Raw genomic sequence first — 25,187 nt, 5'->3', positions numbered from 1 at the left:
TGAGTCTGGGAGGTTGAACCTAGAGTGAGTAGTGATCTCACTACTGCACTCCAGCCTGGGCAACAAGAGCAAGAACCTGTTTCAAAAGATATATTTTTAAAGGCTACATGGGGTGGGTCATGCCTGTAATCCCAGTGCTTTCAGAGGCTTAGGAGAGAGGATAGCTTGAGGCCAGGAGTTGGAGACTCTAGTGAGCTATGATCGTGCCACTGCACTCCAGCCTGGGCGACAGAGACTCTATCTCTTAAAAAAAAAAAAAACAAAAAAACAGATGAGTAATAACCTTTAGAAGGGATCAGGGAGGCCGGGTGTGGTGGCTCACGCCTATAATCCCGGCACTTTGGGAGGCCAAGGCAGGCAGATCACTTGAGGTCAGGAGTTTGTGACCGGCCTGGCCAACATGGTGAAACCCTGTCTCTACTAAAAATACAAATATTAGCCTGGGCTACAGAGTGAGACTCCGTCTCGAGGCGGGGGGTGGAGGGGGGAGAAGAAGGGATGGGGGAAAAGGGAGCACATGAGGCTTCTACTGTTTGGTTTTGCGATCTGGATTCAGGTTGTATGGGCATGTTCACTTTGTGTGATTTCGTCGAGCTGTAATGATTTGTGCTCTTTTTATTTAACTTCAGTAAAAGGTTTACTTAACAAAAATTGTAGCTGGTGTGAAGGGTAGCAGTGTATCCCTGGGGCCAAGAGTACAGGCTTTGGGGACAGACAGACCTGGGTCCCAATCTATGCTTTGTCCCTTCGGCACGTTGTGACTGTGGCTGGTGGCTTCGTGGCTCTGAGGTAGGTTTGCTTTTCCTCATTTCCTTCTCTATAAATGAGGAAACATAATACCTGCTACGATGATGCCTGTAAAGCTTAAGCACAGGACCTGGCATAGATCTGTAAGGCGGAAACCTGGGATACACAATTAAGGTCTATGGATCTCCTGTGCAACCCAACTTCTGGGCACTCGCTGCCTCCTTTTCCCAGCCCAGACGCGTGGGTTCTACTTGATTTGTTGCTCACTGCGGGCTCGGGGCTCCTCACTCCCGGGGTAAAGCCCGGTATGAAGGGTCACCTTCACGGGCAGCTCGGATCTTCCCACGCCCGCGCGGCGCACAGTCTTGGGATCAGCCCCACGTGGAGACCCTACCTGCCCGTACGATCCCTTCTGTGGAACCCAGCTCAAGGACCCTCCAGCCCAGACACTAGAAAGCGAAGAGCAGTTGGCCGCCAGACTGTCCGTGCCAGAGCTCGGCGAACTTACTCCATTGAAAGAGCAACGGGGCTGCGCCCACCTCCCGGAGAGAACCCCCAGCCCTGCACTGCAGGGAGAGATGGCGCCGTCGCGTGATACTGGGCACGCGCACAGCTCCGGTCCCGCCCTCGCGCCTGCGGGTACTGACAGCGCCTGAGCTTATGTTGAGGGCGGAACCCAGACCAGCCCTTCATCCTATCCTGCCCTTCCAACCCCTCTCAGCGGTAACTTAAACTACGCTTCCCAGAAGCCTCCTCAGCCAGGGACTTCCGTTGTCGTCAGCGGAAGCGGTGACAGATCATCCCAGGCCACACAGAGGCCGGCTTGGTCACTATGGAGGAGATAGGCATCTTGGTGGAGAAGGCTCAGGTACAGTGGGGACTTGGGCTTTTTAGTCCGGGCCAGGCTTGCGGGGAGAGGGTGAAGCCAGACCTGAGTGGGGGATGAATGGCTTCCAGGACCCCAGCCCAGGTTGGGGTGATTTCAGAGGCCTCCTTGGAGAGCTTTGTGCCGTTCGAAGGCCTGTCTGGGTGGCCGAGTGATGGTAGCAGGTAAGACTCAGAAAGCGGGGCAGGGGGATTGAGTGACGTTAGTGGGTCTTTGAGACGGATTGATTTCGAACCCTGGCCGGTAGTGCTTAGTGACGTCGGTGGCCCGGCGTTGGGACTGGGTCAGGCGGTGAGTGATGTATAGGATCCCGCCGTGCGGCCGAGTGATCCCCGGGGCTAGGCTGCGGGGCTGACTGATGTTCAGGGCTTTGCTGATGGGGGTAATGGGGCGGGTAGTTAAGTATTATCTGTGGCTTGGCTGAGTGATGTTTAGGTCTAAGGTGAGTTAGGAGACTGTGACATAAGGGATCTTTGAGGGGAAACTGGGGAATGTTGGGACTCGTTGAAGACGCAGGCACTTTAACAGCCTATCTAGAAGAGCCATGTGACATTAGGAACCTCTTGAAGGGGATTGGGTGGCATTTGGGTCTGATAAGGAGTTGATGTGATATTTAGATCGTAGTTGGGGGTTGTGTGACACTGGGGACATGTTATGAGTGGTATATGATAACATAAGATCTGTTTGAGGGGCAAGTTGACATAAAGAGCTTGTTTACGGGGCCAAAAGGTTTCCAGGATCTATTTAGAGGGTCTTATGATATCAGGGGTCTGTTAGGGGCTAAGTGACTTCAGGGTGAAGTGTGGAGGGGAACAAACATTAGTGAAGTTGAGATGCTTTCACGAGAGGACCGTCTTCTTCCAATGTAAGTTATCCCCTTTGGTCTAGGATGAGATCCCAGCACTGTCCGTGTCCCGGCCCCAAACCGGCCTGTCTTTCCTGGGCCCTGAGCCTGAGGACCTGGAGGACCTGTACAGCCGCTACAAGGTACATTCAACCCCTAACCCAGAACTTGCACAGGACCTGGCATCTCATACTCTCCCCACTTTCCACCACTCTCTGGATCAGCAAGGGCTGGAGCCATCCCCTTCTGTCCCCTCTCTGCTCACAGAAGCTGCAGCAAGAGCTGGAGTTCCTGGAAGTGCAGGAGGAATACATCAAGGATGAGCAAAAGAACCTGAAAAAGGAATTTCTCCATGCCCAGGAGGAGGTGAAGCGAATCCAAAGCATCCCGCTGGTCATCGGACAATTTCTGGAGGCTGTGGATCAGAATACAGCCATTGTGGGCTCTACCACAGGTGTGCTAAGGACACCTCATTCATTCATTTGTCCACTTAACAACCATTTCCTACCATGCGCTAGGCAGCAGCAAACAAGGCAGGGCAGTGCGGTGTTCTTCAGAGTATTTTGACTGATCAAAAGGTAGAAATACATACATACATACATACATATATATATATGTATTTTTTTTTTTTTTTTTTGAGACAGAGTTTTGCTCTTGTCATCCAGGCTGGAGTGCAGTGGCACGATCTTGGCTCACTGCAACCTCTGCCTCCCAGGTTCACGCGATTCTCCTATCTCAGCCTCCCAAGTAGCTGGGATTACAGGCATGGACCACCACGCCTGGCTAATTTTTGTATTATTAGTAGAGACAGGGTTTCACCATGTTGGCCAGTCTGGTCTTGAACTCCTGACCTCAGGTGATCCACCCGCCTCACCCTCTGAAGGTGCTGGGATTACAGGCGTGAGCCCCACTGTGCCCGGCCAGAAATATATTTTACATTGTGAATATCTGTCTCTGTCTCTTAACTTTTTAGACAGATGTATAAAACATAAGTTTCAGCATGAAATATTTAGCCTTACTAGGTGTGGTATATGCTGATGTTTTCTATCCTATTCTAGTCTGTTTTGCTTTAAACACAGTTCTGGTCATGACCTTCCAAACTGATATCACAACTACTACTGGTTTGGGGCCTGCAGTTTGAAACAATGAGTAGGAGTGTTAAGAGATTGGGCTCTGAGGCCAGGCATGGTGCCTCACACGTATAATCCCAGCACTTTGGGAGACTCAGGTGGGCAGATCACTTGAGGCCAGAAATTTGAGACCAGACTGGGCAACAAGGTGAAACCCCATCGCTACTAAAAATATAAAAATTAGCCGGGTGTGGTGGCACACACTTGCCATCCCGGCTACTTGGGTGGTTGAGGCACAGGAATCTGTTGAACCCGGGAGGTGGGGGTTGCAGTGAGCTGAGATCGTGACACTGTACTACAGCCTGGGGCGACAGAGCAACACTCTGTCTAAAAAAAAAAAAAAAAATACTGGTCCCTGATAGGGACTCAGAGTCTTTATCAGAGTATATTGTAGCTGCTGCTGTTTATATAGGTCCAGGCCTTGCCCTCACGATAGTCATTGTCACAGGCGTCTTATCTGTTTTTTCGTTTCTGGGCTCTGTTCCTCTGGACGAAGCCATGTTCTTGTAAAGGTTCTGGAGAAAGGTGTGTGACTGTGCCTAGAATTGGACTGGTGGGCTATGAGAAAGTGAGGGGAGGGTGGTATCCAGGATGAGGCCTCTATCTTTGACCTGTAGGAGTTGGGATAGTGTGGCTTTCCCTGAGATCGCACCACGGGTAGAGGAGTAGGTTTGTGGGAAGGCAGGGAGGGCAGTCCAGAGCATCATGGAAGGTGTCCAGGAGGCTGCTGGTCAGCCAGATCTGACAGTCAGAAGAGAGACTGAGCCTGGAAAGAGAAGTGTGCCTCACTAGTATGAGATGCAGGGGGAGGCCTACTGGACAGCCAGGGCTGGAGCTCAAGAGAGAATCAGGGTGGTAGACAAGGAGTTCGTGTGAATGTTGGGGACGGACAGCAGGAGGGAAGGCTGGAGGCCGAGAGGGGACCCCTCAGGATCTGAGCCAGAGATGTTGGCAGCATGGAGATTAGGAGGAAGGAAGTGGGGAAGGGGCAGTTTCCAGGCTGACACTTCTTGTTTTCCTCTCTCCCTTCTCGCAGGCTCCAACTATTATGTGCGCATCCTGAGCACCATTGATCGGGAGCTGCTCAAGCCCAACGCCTCGGTGGCCCTCCACAAGCACAGCAATGCACTGGTGGATGTGCTGCCCCCCGAAGCTGACAGCAGCATCATGATGCTCACCTCAGGTAAAGGGGGAGCCTGCAGCTGGGAGGGCCCCATGGGGACCTTGAGGACCCGGCCAGGGGCCCCAGCTCTGCTCTCCCACCAGACCAGAAGCCAGATGTGATGTACGCAGACATTGGAGGCATGGACATCCAGAAGCAGGAGGTGCGGGAGGCCGTGGAGCTCCCGCTCACGCATTTCGAGCTCTACAAGCAGGTGAGGCGGTACAGGTGGTAGGGAAGGGAGAGGCCCCATTGGGTCTGGGGTTGGAGGTGGAACCCCTGACTCCCACTTCTCTTCCTTCTTCTGGGTTTCAGATCGGCATCGATCCCCCCAGAGGCGTCCTCATGTATGGCCCTCCTGGCTGCGGGAAAACCATGTTGGCAAAGGCGGTGGCACATCACACCACAGGTGAGCCCTTCTGCCCTTGCCCTGAACTCTCATCTTCTGGCCTTTCCGCCTTGCTCCCTGCTCGCTCACTGGCACTGCACAGTGATTAGAAACATAGACTCTGGGGTCACAGCCCACGTGTACATGTTACTGGCTGTAGTGACTTCACCTCCTTGGGCCTTTCCTAGTAGTAAAAGACTCATTTCACCCGGTGATTGTGAGCAGTTAATGAAGTAATGCAGTGTTTTCCTACAATGGGTTGTGACGTGTTAGTAATTATGAATTTCAATTTGTGGGTTGCAGCCAGTATTTTGAAACATGAAATAGAAAGCGCCAGAGAACATCCACATGGTATTTATACCATGGTACAAGTATATATGGTGCAAGTTCGTCTGTTTCATTCAACTTGTTTCATACACATGTGCACACTCATGTATACTTGTGGTTCGTCAAAAATGTATATGTATTTTTTTAATTCTTAGATTTTTTCGTAGAGATAGGGTCTCACTCTGTTGCCCAGGCTGGTCTTGAACTCCTGGGCTCAAGGGATCCTCCCACCTCTGCCTCCCAAAGTGCTGGGATTACAGGCATGAACCATGTGCCTGGCCCCAAAAATGTATTTCTTATTGTAGGTGCCAGACAAAAATGTCTGAAAGTCACTCACTCTATAACTCTTTTTTTTTTTTTTAAAGCCCTAAAATCTTACGCATATGTTCAGATCTTAATACATGTGAGCCAGGGAGCAGTAGGAGGTAGTAGTTAAGCAGTATGTTTTCTGGGGCTAGACTGCCTGGCTTTGAAATCTTACTCCCCACCAACTTCTTTTGTGATCCTGAGTAAGTTAACCTCTCTGTGACTCAGTTTCCTTAACTGTCAGATGGAAAAAATCATAGTACCTATTTTTCTGGGGGTGTTCAGAAGAGCAAATTGATACAAAGCATCTGGAATGGGCAATAAATGTTAGCTGTTGTCATTGTTACTCATTTGCTTGGCACTTTATTGAACTTTTACTCTGTACCAAGCCTTGTGCTGGAATGCAAAGATGACAATCAGAGATGTCCCTTGCCTTGACTGGGAAAAAAGAAACAGACACCTAGAACTCAGTCATTCAGTGACTGTTTATTGAACACCTACTATGTGCCAGGATGTGTTGTAGATGCTAGAGACGTGGGCCAGGCACAGTGGCTCACGCCTGTGATCCCAGCACTTTGGGAGGCCGAGGCAGGAGGATCACGAGGTCAGGAGATCGAGACCACGGTGAAACCCCGTCTCTACTAAAAATACGAAAAAATTCCCCAGGCGTGGTTGCGGGTGCCTGTAGTCCCAGCTACTTGGGAGGCTGAGGCAGGAGAATGGCGTGAACCCGGGAGGCGGAGCTTGCAGTGAGCCCAGATCACGCCACTGTACTCTAGCCTGGGTGACAGAGCGAGACTCCATCTCAAAAAAAAAAAAAAAAAATTAGCCAGGTGTGGTGGCGGGCGCCTGTAGTCCCAGCTACTCGGGAGGCTGAGGCAGAATGGCATGAACTCGGGAGGCGGAGCTTGTAGTGAGCCGAGATGGCGCCACTGCACTCCAGCCTGGGTGACAGAGTGAGACTCCGTCTTAAAAAAAAAAAAAGGATAGAGACGTGGCAGTAAACAGAACACCTCCTTATGGAGGTGATGTCTTAGTTGGAAAAACAGGCAGATAATGTGGCCCAACACAGATTCGTCAAGTTTCTTTTTTTTTTTTTCTTTTGAGACGGAGTCTTGCTCTGTCGTCCAGGCCGGAGTGCAGTGGCGCGACCCTGGCTCACTGCAAGCTCTGCCTCCCAGGTTCACACCATTCTCCTGCCTCAGCCTCCCGAGTAGCTGGGACTACAGGCGCCCGCCACCATGCCTGGCTAATTTTTTGTATTTTTTAGTAGAGACGGGGTTTCACGGTGTTAGCCAGGATGGTCTAGATCTCCTGACCTCATGATCCACCCGCCTCAGCCTTCCAAAGTGCTGGGATTACAGGTGTGAGCCACCGCGCCCAGCCCATAAACTTTCTTAAAACATTATGAGATGTTTTTGTGTGATTTTTTTTTTTTTGAGACAGAGTCTCACTCTGTAACCCAGGCTGGAGTGCAGTGGTGCTATCTTGGTTCACTGCAACCTCCACCTTCTGGATTCAAGCGATTCTCCTACCTCAGCCTCCCGAGTGGCTGGAATTACAGGTACATGCCACCATGCCTGGCTAATTTTTTTTGTACTTTTGGTAGAAATGGGGTTGCACCATGTTGCCCAGGCTGGTCTTGAACTCCTGGCCTCAGGTGATCCAACCACCTTGGCCTCCCAAAATTCTGGGATTACAGGCGTAAGCCACCGCACCCGGCTGTGATTTTTTTTTTAAGCTCATTACCTATCATTAGTGTTAGTGTATTTTATGTGTGGCCCAAGACAATTCTTCCAGTGTGGCCCTGTGTACCCTTCACCCAGATTCCCTAATGTTATTATCTTATGTAACCACAGTACAATTAGGAAAACCAGGAAATTAACAATGCTACAATACAATGAACTAAAGTTTAGACCTCCTTCAAATTTTACCAGCTTTTCCCACTAGAGACCCTCACTTCAGGTTCTGTCATTTTTCTGAGTGAATTGGGGTGGTTTGTCACTGGCAGAGGAAGGGAAGAGAGAAGGTGTAGAACAGATGTAGAAATGGGAAAAGCTGCTGACTGGGGTTGAGTTTTGTTTTGTTTTCTAGAGACAGGGTCATGTCTGGCCAGGCGCAGTGGCTCACGTCTATAATCTCAGCACTTCGGGAGGCCGAGGTGGGCGGATCACGAGGTCAGGAGTTTGAGACCAGCCTGGCAAACATAGTGAAACCCCATCTTTTCTAAAAATACAAAAAAATTAGCCAGGCATGGTGGTGGGTGCCTGTAAACCCAGCTACTCGGAAGGCTGAGGCAGGAGAATTGCTTGAACCCGGGAAGCTGAGGTTGCAGTGAGCCAAGATCACACCATTGCACTCCAGGCCGGGCAATAGTGCGAGATTCCGTTTCTAAAAAAAAAAAAAAAGACAGGTTCTTGTTCTGTCACCCAGGCTGGAGTGCAGTGGTGTGATCATAGCCCACTGCAACCTCAATCTCCTGGGCTCAAGCAATCCTCTCCACCTCGGTCTCTCCTAAGTAGCTGTGCCACCATGCCCAACTAATTTTTGTATCTTTATTGTATCTTCATTTTCAGTAGAGACAGGGTCTTGCTATGTTGCCCAGGCTGGTCTTGAACTCCTGGGCTCAAGCCATCCTCCTGCCTCAGCTTCCCAAAGTGTTGGGATCACAGGTGTGAGCCTTTTTTCCCTCTCGTTTTTCTGGGGGAATTCGTCTATTTGTTCCGGTGACAGCACAGCTTACTAAGAGTGAGTAACTGAAGCAGGAGCCCATTCCAGGGTAGGTGGAAGGAGTAGTAGAGCCCACAGGGGGCTGAGAGATTGGGAGGACAGGGAAGGTCGGGGTAGGAAGGGGACTGTAGTGATTGAGTAGGAAAGGCTGGCGGACAGGCTGGGTCAGATAAGGCAATTCCAGGGATGGGGGTTTCATGTGGAACTGGTTGAACATTTGCAGAACAGCCAAGTAAATGTGTGGCCAAAGTCAGGTGGTCAAGGTGTGTTTAGAGCAGAAAAAGTCAGAAATCTCTTGAGGTTAGGATGCTGAATGAGCCCCCAGCTGATGCAAGTACCAAGAAAGAGGGACCCCTTGAGCCAGGTGTAAAGTCTGGATCTTAGGGAGTGAACAGGGCAGGGCTGAAGCCTTGAACAGTTCCTAGTTTATGACATAAAACCACTCAGTCTATCTATGGACTGCATGTCTCCCTTCTCTGGTGGCTGGAAGGAGAGTCCTGGGGGTATGCTTCATACAACACAAAGCATCTGATCCTTAAGAAACAAGCGTAACTTTAAGAAACAAGGCCAGGGTCAAGCATAGGGTGGCTCATGCCTATAATCCCAGCACTTTGGAAGGCTAAGCCAGGGGAATTGCTTGAGGCCAGGGGTTTGAGACCAGCCTGGGCAATATAGCAAGACCCCATCTCCTCAAAAATTTTTAAAAAGCTAGGTGTGGGTACATGCCTATAGTCCTAGCTACTTGGGAGGCTGAAGAGGGAGGATTGCTTGAGCCCAGGAGATTGAGGCTGCAGTAAGCTATGATCATACCACTGTACTCCAAGTCCAAAGGGAGGGCCCAGAACAAATCTGTCTTCAACCTCATTGCCAATTGTCAGTTATATCAGAACATGCCCGTGGTCCCTGATCTTTTTCAGGAAATTAAAAAGCTGGTCCTTATAGCAAACAGGAACTCAGAGCTCTTGGCGAGGCAGTATGATGTCTTAGTGTATGGGCAGCATGTCTGTTTTCTTGCTGATTTTGCAAGTGCTCCAGAAATCTAGACTGTCTTTTTTCTTTCTTTTTTTAGTATTTCATATCCTGATTTTTAAATGTTGGGCCAAAAAAATGACACATCTGGCTGGGCATGGCGGCTCATGCCTGTAATCCCAGAACTTTGGGAGGTCAAGGCGGGTGGATCACTTGAGGTCAAGAGTTCAAGACCAGCTTGGCCAACATGGTGAAACCTCGTCTCTACTAAAAATACAAAAATTAGCTTGGCATGGCAGTGCACGCCTGTAATTCCAGCTACCCGGGAGGCTGAAGCAGGAGAATCACTTGAACCCTGAAGGCAGAAGTTGCAGTGAGCCGAGATTGTGCTACTGCACTCCAGCCTGGGCGACAGAGCAAGACTCTGTCTCAAAAAAAAAAAAAAAGTGACATGTTTGTGAGGAGAATTCATGATTTAGGCCACTGGATCACTGTGGGGTACAAGTAGATGGCTGTTCCTCAGGGCTGGATGTGGGACCCACCCTTGGGCATGAGAGAATGACACAACTACTAGGTATGGGTATCCAAGGAAAAGGATGTCTTCAAGGAATTCGCAGTTTCTGTTAAAGCAGAATGGGCCCCTCAGGAGGCTCATTCCCACCTAACCCTTGTCATCCTGTCATCAGCTGCATTCATCCGGGTCGTGGGCTCGGAGTTTGTACAGAAGTATCTGGGTGAGGGCCCCCGCATGGTCCGGGATGTGTTCCGCCTGGCCAAGGAGAATGCACCTGCCATCATCTTCATAGACGAGATTGATGCCATCGCCACCAAGAGATTCGATGCTCAGACAGGGGGTAAGTGATGCCAAAACAAGGCCCAGATTCTTGGACAAGCTTGTCACATGGGATGCCTGGGACTGACCATGCTGTGCACCCTCAGCCGACAGGGAGGTTCAGAGGATCCTGCTGGAGCTGCTGAATCAGATGGATGGATTTGATCAGAATGTCAATGTCAAGGTTTGGGGTTTGGGATGGACAAGGGGAGGTGTGGTGTAGGAACTGGGGAAAGGTGGGGGCTGGCACCTAAGGGGCAGTTATCATGACAGGAAGGAGGTAGGAGTGCAGAGATCTGAGCTGGCCTGCCCCCCAATGTCAGGTAATCATGGCCACAAACAGAGCAGACACCCTGGATCCGGCCCTGCTACGGCCAGGACGGCTGGACCGTAAAATTGAATTTCCACTTCCTGACCGCCGCCAGAAGAGATTGATTTTCTCCACTATCACTAGCAAGATGAACCTCTCTGAGGAGGTTGACTTGGAAGATTGTATCCTGCTCCAGAAGTCAGGGAGGGGCCCTAGTTGGGAATGGGGATTAGATCTTCAGCTCCACTTCTGCCATCACCACAGCCCAGACTGTGCAGGTGGGACCAAGGTCCAGGGAGGAGGGGAGGTGACAGAGATGGCCAAAGATGACTTCCAGCCCCAGGCATTTACCCCATCACACAAGGAATAGTTTCCTTAACTCGCTGCAGATGTGGCCCGGCCAGATAAGATTTCGGGAGCTGATATCAACTCCATCTGTCAGGAGGTAAGTGGTGGTTTCTCTCTGAATCCAGGCAGCGAGTGTGTGAGGACCCTTCTTCTCTGAACCACTGCTGCAGTCCTGTCCCCTCATGGCTGCCCTGGGTCATGGGCGCCATTTCTCTCTTCCTCTACCATCACTAGGGGTGGATAGTACAGGGGTAGTGTTTTTTGTATTTTACTTTGAGACAGGGACTCACTCTGTCGCCCAGGCTGGAGTGCAGTGGGGCAATCATGACTCACTGCAGTGATCCTCCCACCTCAGCCTCCCAAGTAGCTGGGATTACAGGTGCCCACCACCACGTCTGGCTAATTTTTGTATTTTTTGTAGAGACAGGGTTTCACCATGTTGCCCAGGCTGGTCTCGAACTCCTGGGCTCAAGTGATCTGTATACCTCAGCCTCCCAAAGTGTCGGGATTACAGGCGTGAGCCACTGTGCCCTGCCACAGGAAGTAGATTTTAACTCTCATCCTTCAACAGAGTGGAATGTTGGCTGTCCGTGAAAACCGCTACATTGTCCTGGCCAAGGACTTCGAGAAAGCATACAAGACTGTCATCAAGAAGGACGAACAGGAGCATGAGTTTTACAAGTGACCCCTCCCTTCCCTCCACCACACCACTCGGGCTGGGGCTTCTCTCGCCCCCGCCAGCACCTCTGTCCCAAAACCTCAATCCCTTTTTTCTTTACCCAAGATTGGTTTCTTCAATAAATAGATAAGATCGAATCCATTTAATTTCTTCTTAGAAGTTTAACTCCTTTGGAGAATGTGGGCCTTGAATAGGATCCTCTGGGTCCCTCTTAATCTGACAGATGAGCAGATGAGGTGCATGGCCTGGGTTGCAGCTTGAGAGAACCAAAGAATTCAAACCAGATGACTTCCGAAATGTGGGGAAAGGGATGGAAAATGAACCTGAGATGGTAGTCCTTAATAACGGGATAAAGCCCTGTGCATCTCCCTCATTTCCTACAGGTAAAAGACAGTAAAGAAATTCAGGTCACAGGCCTTGGGAGTTCATAGGAAGGAGATGTCCAGTGCTGTCCAATAGAACTTTCCACAATGATGGATATGTTCTATGTTCTCCAATATGGTAGCTGCTCACCACGTGTGGCTAATAAGTACCTGAAATATGGCTAGCATGACTGAGAAACTGAACTTTTTTTTTTTTTTTGAGATGGAGTCTTGCTTTGTCACCCAGGCTGGAGTGCAGTGGTGAGATCTCAGCTCACTGCAGCCTCTGCCTCCCGGGTTCAAGTGATTCTCCTGCCTCAGCTTCCCGAGTAGCTGGGACCACAGGCACCTGCCACCACACCCGGCTAAATTTTGTATTTCTAGTAGAGACAGGGTTTCACTATATTGGCTAGGCTGGTCTCGAACTCCTGACCTCAAATGATCTGCCTGCCTTGGCCTCCCTAAGTGTTAGGATTACAGGCGTGAGCCACTGTGCCTGGTCAAGAAATGGAACTCTTACACACTGCTGGTGGGAATGTGAAATGGTAAGCCACTTTGGAAAACAGTTTGACAATTTCTTATGCTAAATACACACCTATCAGATGATTTAGCCACTTCTAGGTATTTACTTAAGAAAAAATAAGGCATACATCCATATGAAGACTTGTAAATAAATGTTCTCATTATTTTTATTTGAAATAGCTAAAACTGGAAACAACCCAAATATCCATCAGCAAGTGAATGGATAAACAAATTGTAATATTTGTATGCAATATAACACCACTAAGTAATATGAAAATGAACTACTGATACATGCAAAAACGTGAAATTCAAAATAATTATGCTGAGTGACAGAATCCAGACAACAAATAATACATACTGTATTATTCTATTTACATAAAGTTTTAGAAAATCCAAACTAATCTTAAGTGACAAAGCATACCAATGGTATCTGGGGCTTGGGACGAGTGGGACGGATTATAGAGAAAAAAGTAGGAGGTGATAGACATGTTTAGTTTTTTTGCTTGTTTGTTTGTTTTTACTGTGGTAATGGTTTTTCAAGTGTGTATGTCAAAACTTATCAAATTGTACCTAATTTATTGTAGTTTTATTGATACCTCAATAAAACTAATAGTTATATACATAAATGTACTTGAAGTTCCACCTAGCACAATAAGGTTAGAAAAAAAGTTAAGGCATGGGACTGGAAAAGAAATGAAACTCTTCATTATTCACAAATGTCATGATTGCATATATGGAAAATCTAAGTCTACACAAAACCTATTAAAATTAAATAGTGAATTTAGCAATGTGGTTAAAAATAGGTCAATATAAAATATCAAATATAAGCCAGGCATGGTGACATGCATCCACAGTCCCAGCTACTCAGGAGGTGGAGGCAGGAGAATTGCTTGAGCCCAGGAGTTCAAGTCCAGCCTGGGCAATGCAGCAAGACCCACTGTCTGAAAAAAAATCAAATATATCAGCAATAAATAGGAAATTAAATTTTAAATTATAACATTTATCAAATAAATTCTTAAGTGCCAAGAATAAATTTAAAATATATATGGATATAAATAGTTAAAATTACAAAATATTGACAGAAATCAAGACAAATAAATGTTGGGATACAGCATGTTAATGTATTGGAAGGTTACGAGTAAAAATATTAATTCTCCACAAATTGATCTATAAACAACGCAGTGCCAATCAGAATCCCAGCAGTTTTGTCCTGCTGGAAATTGACAAACTGATTCTGAAATATATATAAGTAAATGAAAGGCTCAGAAATAGCTAAGAGAATATTTGAAGAAAAAAGCAAAGCTGGAAGACTTACAATGCCAAATATCCAGACTGATGGTAAAGCTGTTGTAACTAATACAGTGTGGTATGGCCTTACCAATGGACAAATCAATGGAACAAAATACAGAGTCCAAAAAGAAAATCATACTTATACACTCACTTGATTTCTTACAAAGTTAATCCTGTGGTGCACTGGAGTATGAGTGATCTTTTATTAAATGTTGCCTTGTCAACTCCATGTAGATAAAATAAATCTGTGTTACCAGATGAAGAGTTTTTAATTGGGTTGTTCAGGTTATTGCCATGTTGAACAAAGAACTGAACAAAATGCACAGACAAAAAGCAACAAAAGCAGAGATTTATTGAAGTGAAAGTACACTCCACAGAGTTAGAGAAGGCTCAAACAAGTGGCTCAAGAGTCCAGATTATAATGTTCCTTGGGGATTTTATTAAACTAAAAGAGCATAGTAACATGCCTAAACATCCTTTAGAAGCCTCTAATAGGTCATACTCTACAGGAATGAAGAATTCTGCCCAGGACCAATCAGAGGCACCCTGCAAATGAGGGATTCAGAATGAACCAATCACAGGCATTCCCATTTGTGACATAGGGGAGGGGAGGTTCAGAGAAGGAGGGCCTTTGGCCTCCTTATTTGGTCATGGAGAGGTGGAGTTTTCCTCTTAGTCCAATTCCAAGAAGTCAGCAGGGGTTGGCCTTAGGTTCCCTGTCTCCAGACCCTATCCTCCTGCCTCATTTGGACCCCTACAATCTAATTGTGAATGTAAAAGGTAAAAAAAGTTTCAAATAATTACATAGAAGGATAGCTTCATGACCTTTGGTTTGGCAATATTAATCATTTTTTAAAATAGTTTTTTTGTTTGTTTGTTTTTGAAACAGTCTCGCTCTGTTGCCCAGGCTGGAGTGCAGTGGTGCAGTCTCGGCTCACTGCAACCTCCGCCTCCCAGGTTCAAGCAATTCTCCTGCCTCAGCCTCCTAAGTAGCTGGGATAACTGGCACGTGCTACCACACCCAGCTAATTTTTGTATTTTTAGTAGAGACGGGGTTTCACCATGTTGGCCAGGCTGGTCTTGAACTCCTGACATCATGATCCGACCGCCTTGGCCTCCCAAAGTGCTGGGATTACAGGCATAAGCCACTGCACCCGGCCGGTGGCACACATTCTTTTTTTTTTTCTTTTTTTAAAGACTGAGTTTCACTCTTATTGCCCAGGCTGGAGTGTAATGGCACGATCTCAGCTCACTACAACCTCCGCCTCCTGGGTTCACGTTATTCGCCTCAACCTCCTCAGTAGCTGGGATTTACAGGCAGGTGCCACCACGCCCAACTAATTTTGTATTTTTAGTAGAGAGAGGGTTTCTCCATGTTGGTCAGGCCTGTCTCCAACTCCCAATCTCAGGTGATCCACCTGCCTCAGCCTTCCGAAGTGCTGGGATTACAGGCATTAGCCACCGTGCCCAGCCACACATTCTTAAACAGTTTTAACTTGGTTGTAAATATCTCCACTCAAAGGACCTGGCCCATGCAGAAACACAAGACTTGTCTCTCAATATAAATCGTAAGATAGGTGGTGTTTTGTACAGTCTAGAAAACCAGGCCAAGTTGCAGCAAACCCCTAGGTTTTAATGTTAATAAAGTCCTCTTGGACTTCATGGGCCCCAAATTTCCAGTATTGTATTGCTTTTGTAAGAAAATTTCAAAATTGTAAAAAAGACAAACGGGTAGTTCTTGGAATACCAAATAAGTAGTGGTTAAACTGGAGGTAAAGGTATCAGTGCATAGCTAAGGCACTAAATTCGTTATAGGTTAGAATCAACTCCCTAAAATTTGATGCTCATAGCCATGAAATAAGGTGGTAGAGCAATGCAGGTTCCCTGATCAAACAGCCTTTCAAAAGGAGTCTTGATCTTATTCAAAGATCATGTCATTTAATTTGCACTATGGCCTTTGCCACACATAAATTATGCAGTAATTCCAGTATTCCACTAAAAATCCATGACCTGAATCTCATTATGGGAATACATCAAACTACAAAATTGAGAGACATTATATAAAGTAACAACTTTTTTCTTCAAAAATGTTGTCATAAGAAACAAAGAAAGGGTAGTAATATCACATGATATCAGAGTAGGGGATTCTTCCTCCCTTCCTCCCACAAGAGTGGACAATTAGCTATCCATGAATAAAAATAGCTCTAGGAGAGCTCTGGAATCCAGTTAAGAAGCTGCAGCAACACAGTGGAGCAAAACACCTAGAATAACCAACACAAGGGGCAGGAAGAACAGTTTCATTTTTAAAAATTGAAATCATATCAACTATCTTCTGAGATCACAATAGAAAAAAAAACCCTAAAAATCAGTAAGAAGCAGAACTTTGGAAACTGTATAAGTACATGGAAATTAAGCTCCTCAATGACCACTGGGTCAAGGAAGAAATAAAGGAGGAAGTAAATTTCTTGAAACAAATGAAAATAGAAACACAACATACCAAAATGTGTGGGATACAGGAAAAGCAGTGCTAAGAAGAAAGTTTATAGAAATAAATGCCTACATGAAAAAAGTAGAAAATTTCAAACTATCGAATCATGCACCTTAAGGAACTACAAAGCAAGAACAAACCACACCCAAATTAGTATAAAGAAAGACATAATAAAGATCAGAGAATTACTAAACAAAATAGAGACTCAAAAAATACAAAGGATTAACAAAATGAAAAGTTGGTTCTTGGAAAAGATAAATAGAATTAAAAAACCACTAGCTAGACTAACCAAGAAAAAATAAAAGAACCAAATAAACAAAACCAGAAGTGTATTACAACTGATACCACAGAAATACCAAAGATCATCAGAGACTACAATGAATAACTATACACTAACAAACTGGAAAACCTAGAGGAAATGGATAAATTCCTGGATACATATAATTTACCCAGATTAAATCAGGGAGAAATACAAAACCTAAACAGACCAATAATGAGTAAGACCAATAATGATTCAAATATATTGAGTCAGTAATTAAAAGTCTCCCAAAAAAGAAAAGTCCAGGACTTGGTGCTTCACTGCAAATTCTACCAAACTTTTGAAGAACTAACACCAATTCTCAAACTATTCCCAAAAATTGAAGAGAAGGGATTCTCCCTAGCTCATTCTAAGAGGCCAGCATTACCTTGAGGCCAAAACCAGACAAGGATGCAACAACTACAAAAAACTAGAGGCCAATATCCCTGATGAACATAGATGCAAAAATTATCAACAAAATACTAGCCAAATCCAACAGCACATCAGAAAGGTAATACACCATGACCAAATGGAATTTATCCCAGGAATGCAAGGATAGTTCAACATATTCAAATCAATAAATGTGATACATCACATAACAGAATGAAGGAAAAAAGCCATATGATAACCTCAATAGATTTTAAAGCATTTGATGAAAATAAACATCCTTTCAAGATAAAAACTCTCATCAAACTGGGCATAGAAGGAACAAACCTCAACAAAGTAAGGGCTATATATGACAAACCGACAGCTAATATACTGAATGAGGAAAAGCCGAAAGGCTTTCCTCTAAGAATTGGAACAAGACAAGGATGCCCACTTTTACCACTCCTATTCAGCACAGTACTGGAAGTCCTAGCCAGATTAATCAGGCAAGATAAATAAATAAAACACATCCAAATTGGAAAGGAGGAAGTCAAACTGTCCCTCTTTACCAATGATATGCTCTTATTTCTAGGAAAAACTAAAGACTCCACAAAAAACTCTTAGATCTGATGTAGCCAAAAACCAATAGGAAAGCAATCCTGAACAAAAACAACAAAGCTGAAGGCATCACACTACCTGACTTCAAAATATATTACAAGGCTATGATAACCAAAACAGTATGGTGTTGGTATAAAACCAGACACACAGACCAGTGGTACAGAATAGAGAACCCAGAAATGAATCTGTGCATTTACAACCAACTGATTTTCAACAAGGGCACCAAGAACATATACAGGGGAAAGGATACCCTCCTGAATACATGGTGCTAGGAATATTGGATATGCATATGCAGAAGAATGAAATTGGACCCCTGTCTCCTACCATATACAAAAATCAACTGAAAATGGGTTAAATGGATTAAAAACTTAAATGGCAGACCCAAACTATAAAACTATGAAGAGAAAACAAGGGAAATACTTCAGGACATTGGTCTAGGCAAAAATTTTATGGCTTAGAACTCAAAAGCATAGGCAACAAAAACAAAACTACACAAATGGGACTATATTATGGTAAAAAGCTTGTGCATCACAAAGGAGACAACAGAGTAAAGAGATAACCTGTTGAATGGGAGAAAATATTTGCAAACTATTAATCTGACAAGGGACTGATATCCAGAATAAAAAAGGAACTTACACAACAGTAAAACAAAACAAAACAACCCAACCAAAAAAATCCTATTAAAAAGCAGGCAAAGTACATGAACAGACATTTCTCAAAAGAAGACATAAAAATGGCCAATGGGAATAGAAAAAAAAAAGCTCAACATTAATAATCATCAGGAAAATGCAAATCAAAACCAGAATGAGATATCATCTTAGCTCAGTTAGAATGGCCATTACTAAAGAGATAAAAAATAATAGATGCTGGTGAGGATGCAGAGAAGAGGGAATTTTTTTTTTTTTTTGAGATGGAGTCTCGCTCTGTGGCTCATGCTGGAGTTCAGTGGCACGATCTCAGCTCACTGCAACCTCTGTCTCCCATTTCAAGCAATTCTCCTGTATCAGTCTCTCCAGTAGCTGGGACTACAGGCGCACACCACCACGCCTGGCTAATTTTTGTATTTTTAGTAGAGACAGGGTTTCACCACTCTTACACACTCTTGGTGGAGGTTTAAATTAGTACATCTCCTGTGGAAAAGAATGTGGAAGTTTTTCAAAAAACTAAAAACTACCATATGATCCAGCAATACCACTACTGGGTATCTACTCAAAGGAAAAAAGAATCAGTATATTAAAGGGATACCTTAAATCCCATGTTTATTGCAGCCCTATTCACAATAGCAAAATATGGAATCACCCTGCATCCATCAATAGATGAATGGATAAATGAAATGTGATAGCTGGGCGCAGCGGCTCACACCTGTAATCCCAGCACTTTGGGAGGCCGAGGCAGGTGGATCACAAGGTCAGGAGTTCAAGACCAGCCTGACCAATATGTTGAAACCCCATCTCTACTAAAATTACAAAACTCAGCCGGGCACAGTGGCAGGTGCCTGTAATCCTAGCTACTCAGGAGGCTGAGGCAGGAGAATCACTTGAACCTGGGGGGCAGAGGTTGCAGTGAGCCACCACTGTACTCCAGCCTGGGTAACAGAGGGAGACTCTGTCTCATAAATAAATAAATAAATAAATAAATAAATAAATAAATAAATGTGATATATATACACAATGGAATACTATTTGACCATAAAAAAGAATGAAATAATGTTATTTGCAGCAACATGGAGGGAACTGGAGGTCATTAAGTGAAATAAGCCAGGCACAGAAAGACACATATCACATATTCTCACTCACATTTGGGAGACGTAAAAAAAAAAGTCACTCGTGGAGGTATACAGTACAGCAATATACTAGATGCTGGGAGGGGTGTTTGTGAGGGGATGAAGAAAGACTGGGTACACAACACAGTTAGAAGGAATAAGCTCTAATGTTCAATAGCAGAGTAGAGAGATCACAATTAACAATGTATATTTCAAAAGAGCTAGAAGAGAGGACTTGAAATGTTCCCAACACACAGAAATGATAAATACTCGAGGTGATGGATACCCCAAATACCCGGACTTGATCTTCCCACATTCTATGAATGTAAGAAAATGTCACATCTGGCTGGATGCGGTGGCTCATGCCTGTAATCCCAACACTTTGGGAGGCTGAGCGGGGAGGATCACTTGAGCCCAGGAGTTTGAGACCAGCCTGGGCAACAAAATGAGACCCCCATTTCTATTTACATTTTTTAAAAAAGAAAATATCACATGTTCCCCATGAATATGTATAAACATTATGTATCAATATAAAAATATTTAAAAAAATTTTAAAGACACATAGGCTAAAAGTGAAGGGATGGAAGAAATTATTCCATGCAACTGGTAACCAAAGAGAGCAGCGTGGCTATAATTATATCAGACAAAATAGACTTTATGTTGAAACTGTTATTAGAGACAGAAAAGGTCATTATATAATAGTAAAAGGGTCTATTCAACAGGAAGATATAAAGATTGTAAATACATATGCACCCAACATCAGAGCACTGAAATATATAAAACAAATATTGACAGAGCTAAAGGGAGAAATTGACAGCAATGCTATCATAGGAGGAAACTTTAACGCCTCAATTTCAATAATGAATAGGGCACTCAAGCAGTAAATGAATTTTTAAAAAACCCGACTTGTGCACTCTAGCCTAATGGACCCCACAAACTTATCTATAACTTTCCACCCAGCAGAAGAAGAATTAGCCCATGCAACAAATTCTTTTCAAACACACTTGGAATATCCTCCAGGACAGATCACATGGTGGGTCACAAAACAAGTCTTAAGAATTTAAGAAGATTGAAATCGTACCAATTATCTCCTCAGACCATGTGGAATCAAACTAGAAATAATAACAGCAATAAATAAGGAAAATCCACAAACATGTAGTAACTAAACAATACACTCTTGAACACCAGTTGGGTGAAAGAGGAAATCAAAAAGGAATTTTAAAAATACCTTGAGACAAATGAAAACAAAAATACAACACACCAAAATTTATGGGATGCAGCAAAAGCAGTCCTAAGAGAAAAGTTTATAGGGATAAATGTCTACATTTAAAAAGAAGAAATATCTCAAACAACCTACGTTTACAACTCGAGAAAGTGGAAAAAAAAAAAAAAAGAACTAAAAGCAAAGCTAGCAGAATGAAAAAAATAATAAAGATTAGAATGGAAATAAATGGAATAGGTTGGGCAAGGTGGCTCACTCCTGTAATCCCGACACTTTGGGAGGCCAAGGTGGGCAGATCACTTGAGGTCAGGAGTTCAAGACCAGCCTGGCCAACACGGTGAAACTCTGTATTTACTAAAAATACAAAAATTAGCTGGGTGTGGTGGCGGGCACCTGTAATCCTAGCTACTCAGGAGGCTGAGGCAGAATTGCTTGAACCCAGGAGGCGGAGGTTGCAGTGAGCCAGTCTCACCACTGCACTCCAGCCTGAGTGATAGAGCAAGACTCCATCTCAAAAACAGGAAAAGAAATCGATTAGAGAACAGAAAAACAATAGAGAAAAATCAACAAAACTAACAGTTGTGTTTTTGTTAAAGATAAGCAAAATCAACAACCCCTTATATAGACTAAGAAAAAAATAAGAGAAGACTCAAAGAAAACCAGAAATGAAATAGGAGACATTACCTTGAATGACAAAGAAATACAAATGATCATAAGTGACTATTATAAACAAGTATACATCAACAAATTAGAAAATACAGTACAGTGGTCCCCAACCTTTTTGGCACCAGGGACTGGTTTCATGGAAGACAATTTTTCCACACACCAGGGTGATGAGAGGACAGGGGAGGATGGTTTCAGGATGAAACTGTTCCACCTCAGATCATCAGATTCTCATAAGGAGCAGGCAACCTAGATCCCTTGCATGCAGAGTTCACAATAGGGTTCGTGCTCCTGAGAATTTAATGCTGCCACTGATCTGACAGGAAGTGGAGCTCAGGCAGTAATGTCTGCTGTCCTCCTGCTGTGCAGCCCAGTTCCTAACAGGCCACGGACTAGTACTGGTCCATGGCCCGGGGGTTGTGGACCCAGATATAGGAGAAATAGATAAATTCCTAGAAACATACAACTTTACAAGATGGAATCAGGAAGAAATAAAAAGTCTTACTTCTCCTGGGACCCCTGGAATCATGGCATATTCTGAACAAGGGGAGAAACATATTGAGCAGAGGCTCTTAGAGGAGAAACCACTGGAATGACTCATGAGAAGATGGCATCTGGAGTAGAGGCTATTACTGGCCCAATGCAGAACACTGTTCACTGGGACTTCCCTTACACCAGCATCCAGTATGCTCCCACCCCCATGCACCCTTTGGAGGTGCATGCTTACCAAGGGGTATAAGAGTACCACTGGCAGGGCCGGGCGCGGTGGCTCACGCTTGTAATCCCAGCACTTTGGGAGGCCGAGGCGGGCGGATCACGAGGTCAGGAGATCGAGACCACGGTGAAACCCCGTCTCTAGTAAAAATACAAAAAATTAGCCGGGCGTGGTGGCGGGCGCCTGTAGTCCCAGCTACTCGGAGAGGCTGAGGCAGGAGAATGGCGTGAACCCGGGAGGCGGAGCTTGCAGTGAGCCGAGATCGCACCACTGCACTCCAGCCTGGGTGACAGAGCGAGACTCCGTCTCAAAAACCCGGGGGGGCCAGGCTGGAGTGGCGTGGTGCGATCTCCGCCCACCGCCACCCCGGGCTGGGTGACGGAGCGCCCCTCCAAAAAAAAAAAAAAAAAAAAAAAGAGTACCACTGGCAATACAATGCTTAATCCATCTGGCAGTCATCCTGGCCCTGTGTTTTCCTACATCAGGGCTAAAGGAGGCCAAGGGGTGGCAGAGTGTCAGAACTGATTAATTATTCCAAAGTGCACTTTTGCCTCACTTTTGAGGCATTGAGACTTTGTTGTGGACAGTCTTATACTGTCTCCTCGCAGGGCATGGCTTTCTCTGTGCCTTGTCCTTGTTATGCATCCTCCTATATCCCTCACAAAAGAAGAGATGGAGCTCTTTGCTAATCCACTTTCTTCTTGAGCAGTTCATGTTGTATGAATAACAGCAAAACCTCTAGGTCACATGTGACTTGTTTAAATACTGTACATACATACCTTGGTGTGTATATATATATATATATATATATACACACACACACATAAACACACACACACATATATATATATATATATAAATAAAATACACACTTGTACATGAAACTCATAGAACTCTAACCACATCCCATATGGGCTCTGAATATCATAGGCAGTGCTTGGTGCAAGAGAGAAGTTTGTTGGCATATAATTCACCTTATCACCCCTGTCTCTTTGTCAAAATTCTGCTAAATTATTGAGCCTCTGTCACATCCAGTTTCTTTTTTTTTTTTTTTTTTTTTTTTTTGAGACGGAGTCTCGCTCTGTCGCCCAGGCTGGAGTGCAGTGGCACAATCTCGGCTCACTGCAAGCTCCGCCTCCCGGGTTCACGCCATTCTCCTGCCTCAGCCTCTCCGAGTAGCTGGGACTACAGGTGCTCGCCACCACGCCCGGCTAATTTTTTTGTATTTGTAGTAGAGACGGGGTTTCACCGTGGTCTCGATCTCCTGACCTCGTGATCCGCCCGCCTCGGCCTCCCAAAATGCTGGGATTACAAGCGTGAGCCACCGCGCCCGGCCCACATCCAGTTTCTTATGGACATTCTAGTCTCACTCAGAACTGACTCAAATTTCGACACACACTTTTTTTTAATTCCTCCTAATTGAAACTGTATATCCTTTGACCAACATCTCTCCAACCACCACCACCCCTGCCAGGCCCTGGTAACCACAATTCTACGCTCTACTTCTATGAGTTCAACTTTTTTAGATTCCACATATAAGTGAGATTACACAGTATTTGTGTTTCTATGCCTGGCTTACTTCACTTAACATAATGTCCTCCAGGTTCATCCTTGTTGCAAACAACATGATTTCCTCCTTTTTAAAGTCTGAATACTATTCCATTATATATATCCCATTTCCTTTCTCCATTCGTCCTTTGATGAACACTTAGATTGCTTCCACATCTTGGCTATTGTGAATAGCGCTGCATTAAACATGGGAGCACAGATATCTCTTAAACATATTGATTTTATTTCCTTTGGATATTGATATACTTTAAATGTGTGTCCCTGCCCAAATCTCATATTGAAATGTAATCCCCAATGTTGGAGGTGGGGCCTGGTGGGAGGTGATTGGATCATGAGGGTGGAGTTCTCATGAATGATTTAGCACCATCCCTCTTAGTACCATCCTCCCAATAGTGAGTTCTCATGAGATCTGGTTGTTTAAAAGTGTATAGCACCTCCCCCTCACTCTCTTGCTCCTGCTTTCGACATATGACATGCCTACTCCCCCTCTGCCTTCCACTATGACTGGAAACTTCCTGAGGCCTCCCCAGAAGCAGGTGCCATTATACTTCCTGTACAGCCTGCAGAACTGTGAGCCAATTAAACCTCTTTACTTAGAAATTGCCTAGTCTCAGGTATTTCTTTATAGCAATTTGAGAATGGACTAACAGAAAATTGGTATTGAGAAGTTGGGCATTGCTATAAAGATGGCTGAAAATGTGGAAGCAGCTTTGGAATTGGATAACAGGCAGAGGATGGAAGAGAGTTGAGTGCTCAGAAGACAGGAAGATGAAGGAAAGTTTGGAGCTTCTTAGAGACTGGTTAAATGGTTGTGACTAAAATGCTGATAGTGATAATGGACAATGAAGTCCAGGCTGCCAAGGTCTCAGATAGAAATTAGGACTTATTGGGAACTGGAGCAAAGGTCCGTTTTGTTATGCCTTAGCAAAGAGCTTGGCTGCATTGTGTCCATGCCCTAGGGAATCTATGGAAGTTTGAACTTGAGAGTGATGACCTAGGGTATCTGGCAGAAGAAATGCCTAAATAACAAAGCATTCAAGATATGGCCTGGCTGCTTGTAACCACCTATGCTAAGATGTGGGAGCAAAGAAATGACTTAAAGCTGGAACTTATATGTAAAAGGTAAGCAGAGTGTAAAAGTTTGGAAACTTTGCACTGGCCATGTGGTAGAAGAGAAAAGCTCATTTTCAGAAGAATTCAAGAAGGTTTCTAAGCAATCATTTGCTAGAGAAATTTGCCTAACTAAAAATGAGGCAAGTGTAGATAGCCAAGAAATGGGAAACAGGCCTCTAAGGCGTCTCAGAGATCTAAGAGGCAGCCCCTCCCATCACAAGCCCCAAGGCCTAGGAGGACAGAATGGTTTCATGGGCCAGAAGTGACCTGTGCAGCCTCAGGACATGTCTCCCTGCATCCTGGCTTCTCCAACTCCAGCTGTGACTTAAAAGGGCCCAGGTACAGCTCCAACTGCAGCTCCAAAGGTTGCAAATAAGTCTTGGTGGCTTCCACATGGTCTTAAGCCTGCAGGTGCACAGAGTGTGAATAAGGCTTGGGAGCCTCCATCTAGATTTCAGAGGATATATGGAAAAGCCATGGTGTCCAGGCAGAAGCCTGCTGCAGGGGCTAAGCCTTGACAGAGAACCTCTACTAGAGCAGT

The 25,187-nt window shown here is 45.0% G+C and overlaps 1 protein-coding gene across 2 annotated transcripts; it reads left to right on the top strand.

Moving 5' to 3' along the window:
* The first annotated feature begins 1,450 nt into the window (after window positions 1-1,450).
* On the top strand, window positions 1,451-11,799 carry PSMC4 (proteasome 26S subunit, ATPase 4). Of its 2 annotated transcripts, none has more exons than XM_032172941.2 (11): window positions 1,451-1,615; window positions 2,522-2,620; window positions 2,745-2,931; window positions 4,644-4,790; window positions 4,874-4,983; window positions 5,085-5,178; window positions 10,176-10,343; window positions 10,429-10,505; window positions 10,645-10,813; window positions 11,021-11,076; window positions 11,551-11,799. In XM_032172941.2, the coding sequence occupies exons 1-11, from the start codon at window positions 1,580-1,582 to the stop codon at window positions 11,662-11,664; spliced, it is 1,257 nt and encodes a 418-aa protein (XP_032028832.1). In that variant the 5' UTR covers window positions 1,451-1,579; the 3' UTR covers window positions 11,665-11,799. The 2 variants fall into 2 exon arrangements, with proteins under 2 accessions (XP_032028832.1, XP_058283030.1); XM_058427047.1 differs by lacking the exon at window positions 1,451-1,615 and adding an exon at window positions 2,018-2,075.
* Window positions 11,800-25,187: the final 13,388 nt, after the last annotated feature.

Source organism: Hylobates moloch, unplaced genomic scaffold (genome assembly GCF_009828535.3).
Source record: "Hylobates moloch isolate HMO894 unplaced genomic scaffold, HMol_V3 SCAFFOLD_13, whole genome shotgun sequence".
Classification (NCBI taxonomy): domain Eukaryota; kingdom Metazoa; phylum Chordata; class Mammalia; order Primates; family Hylobatidae; genus Hylobates; species Hylobates moloch.
The sequence above is the reverse complement of the archived record's forward strand: the minus strand, read 5'-3'. Positions and strand labels throughout refer to the sequence as shown.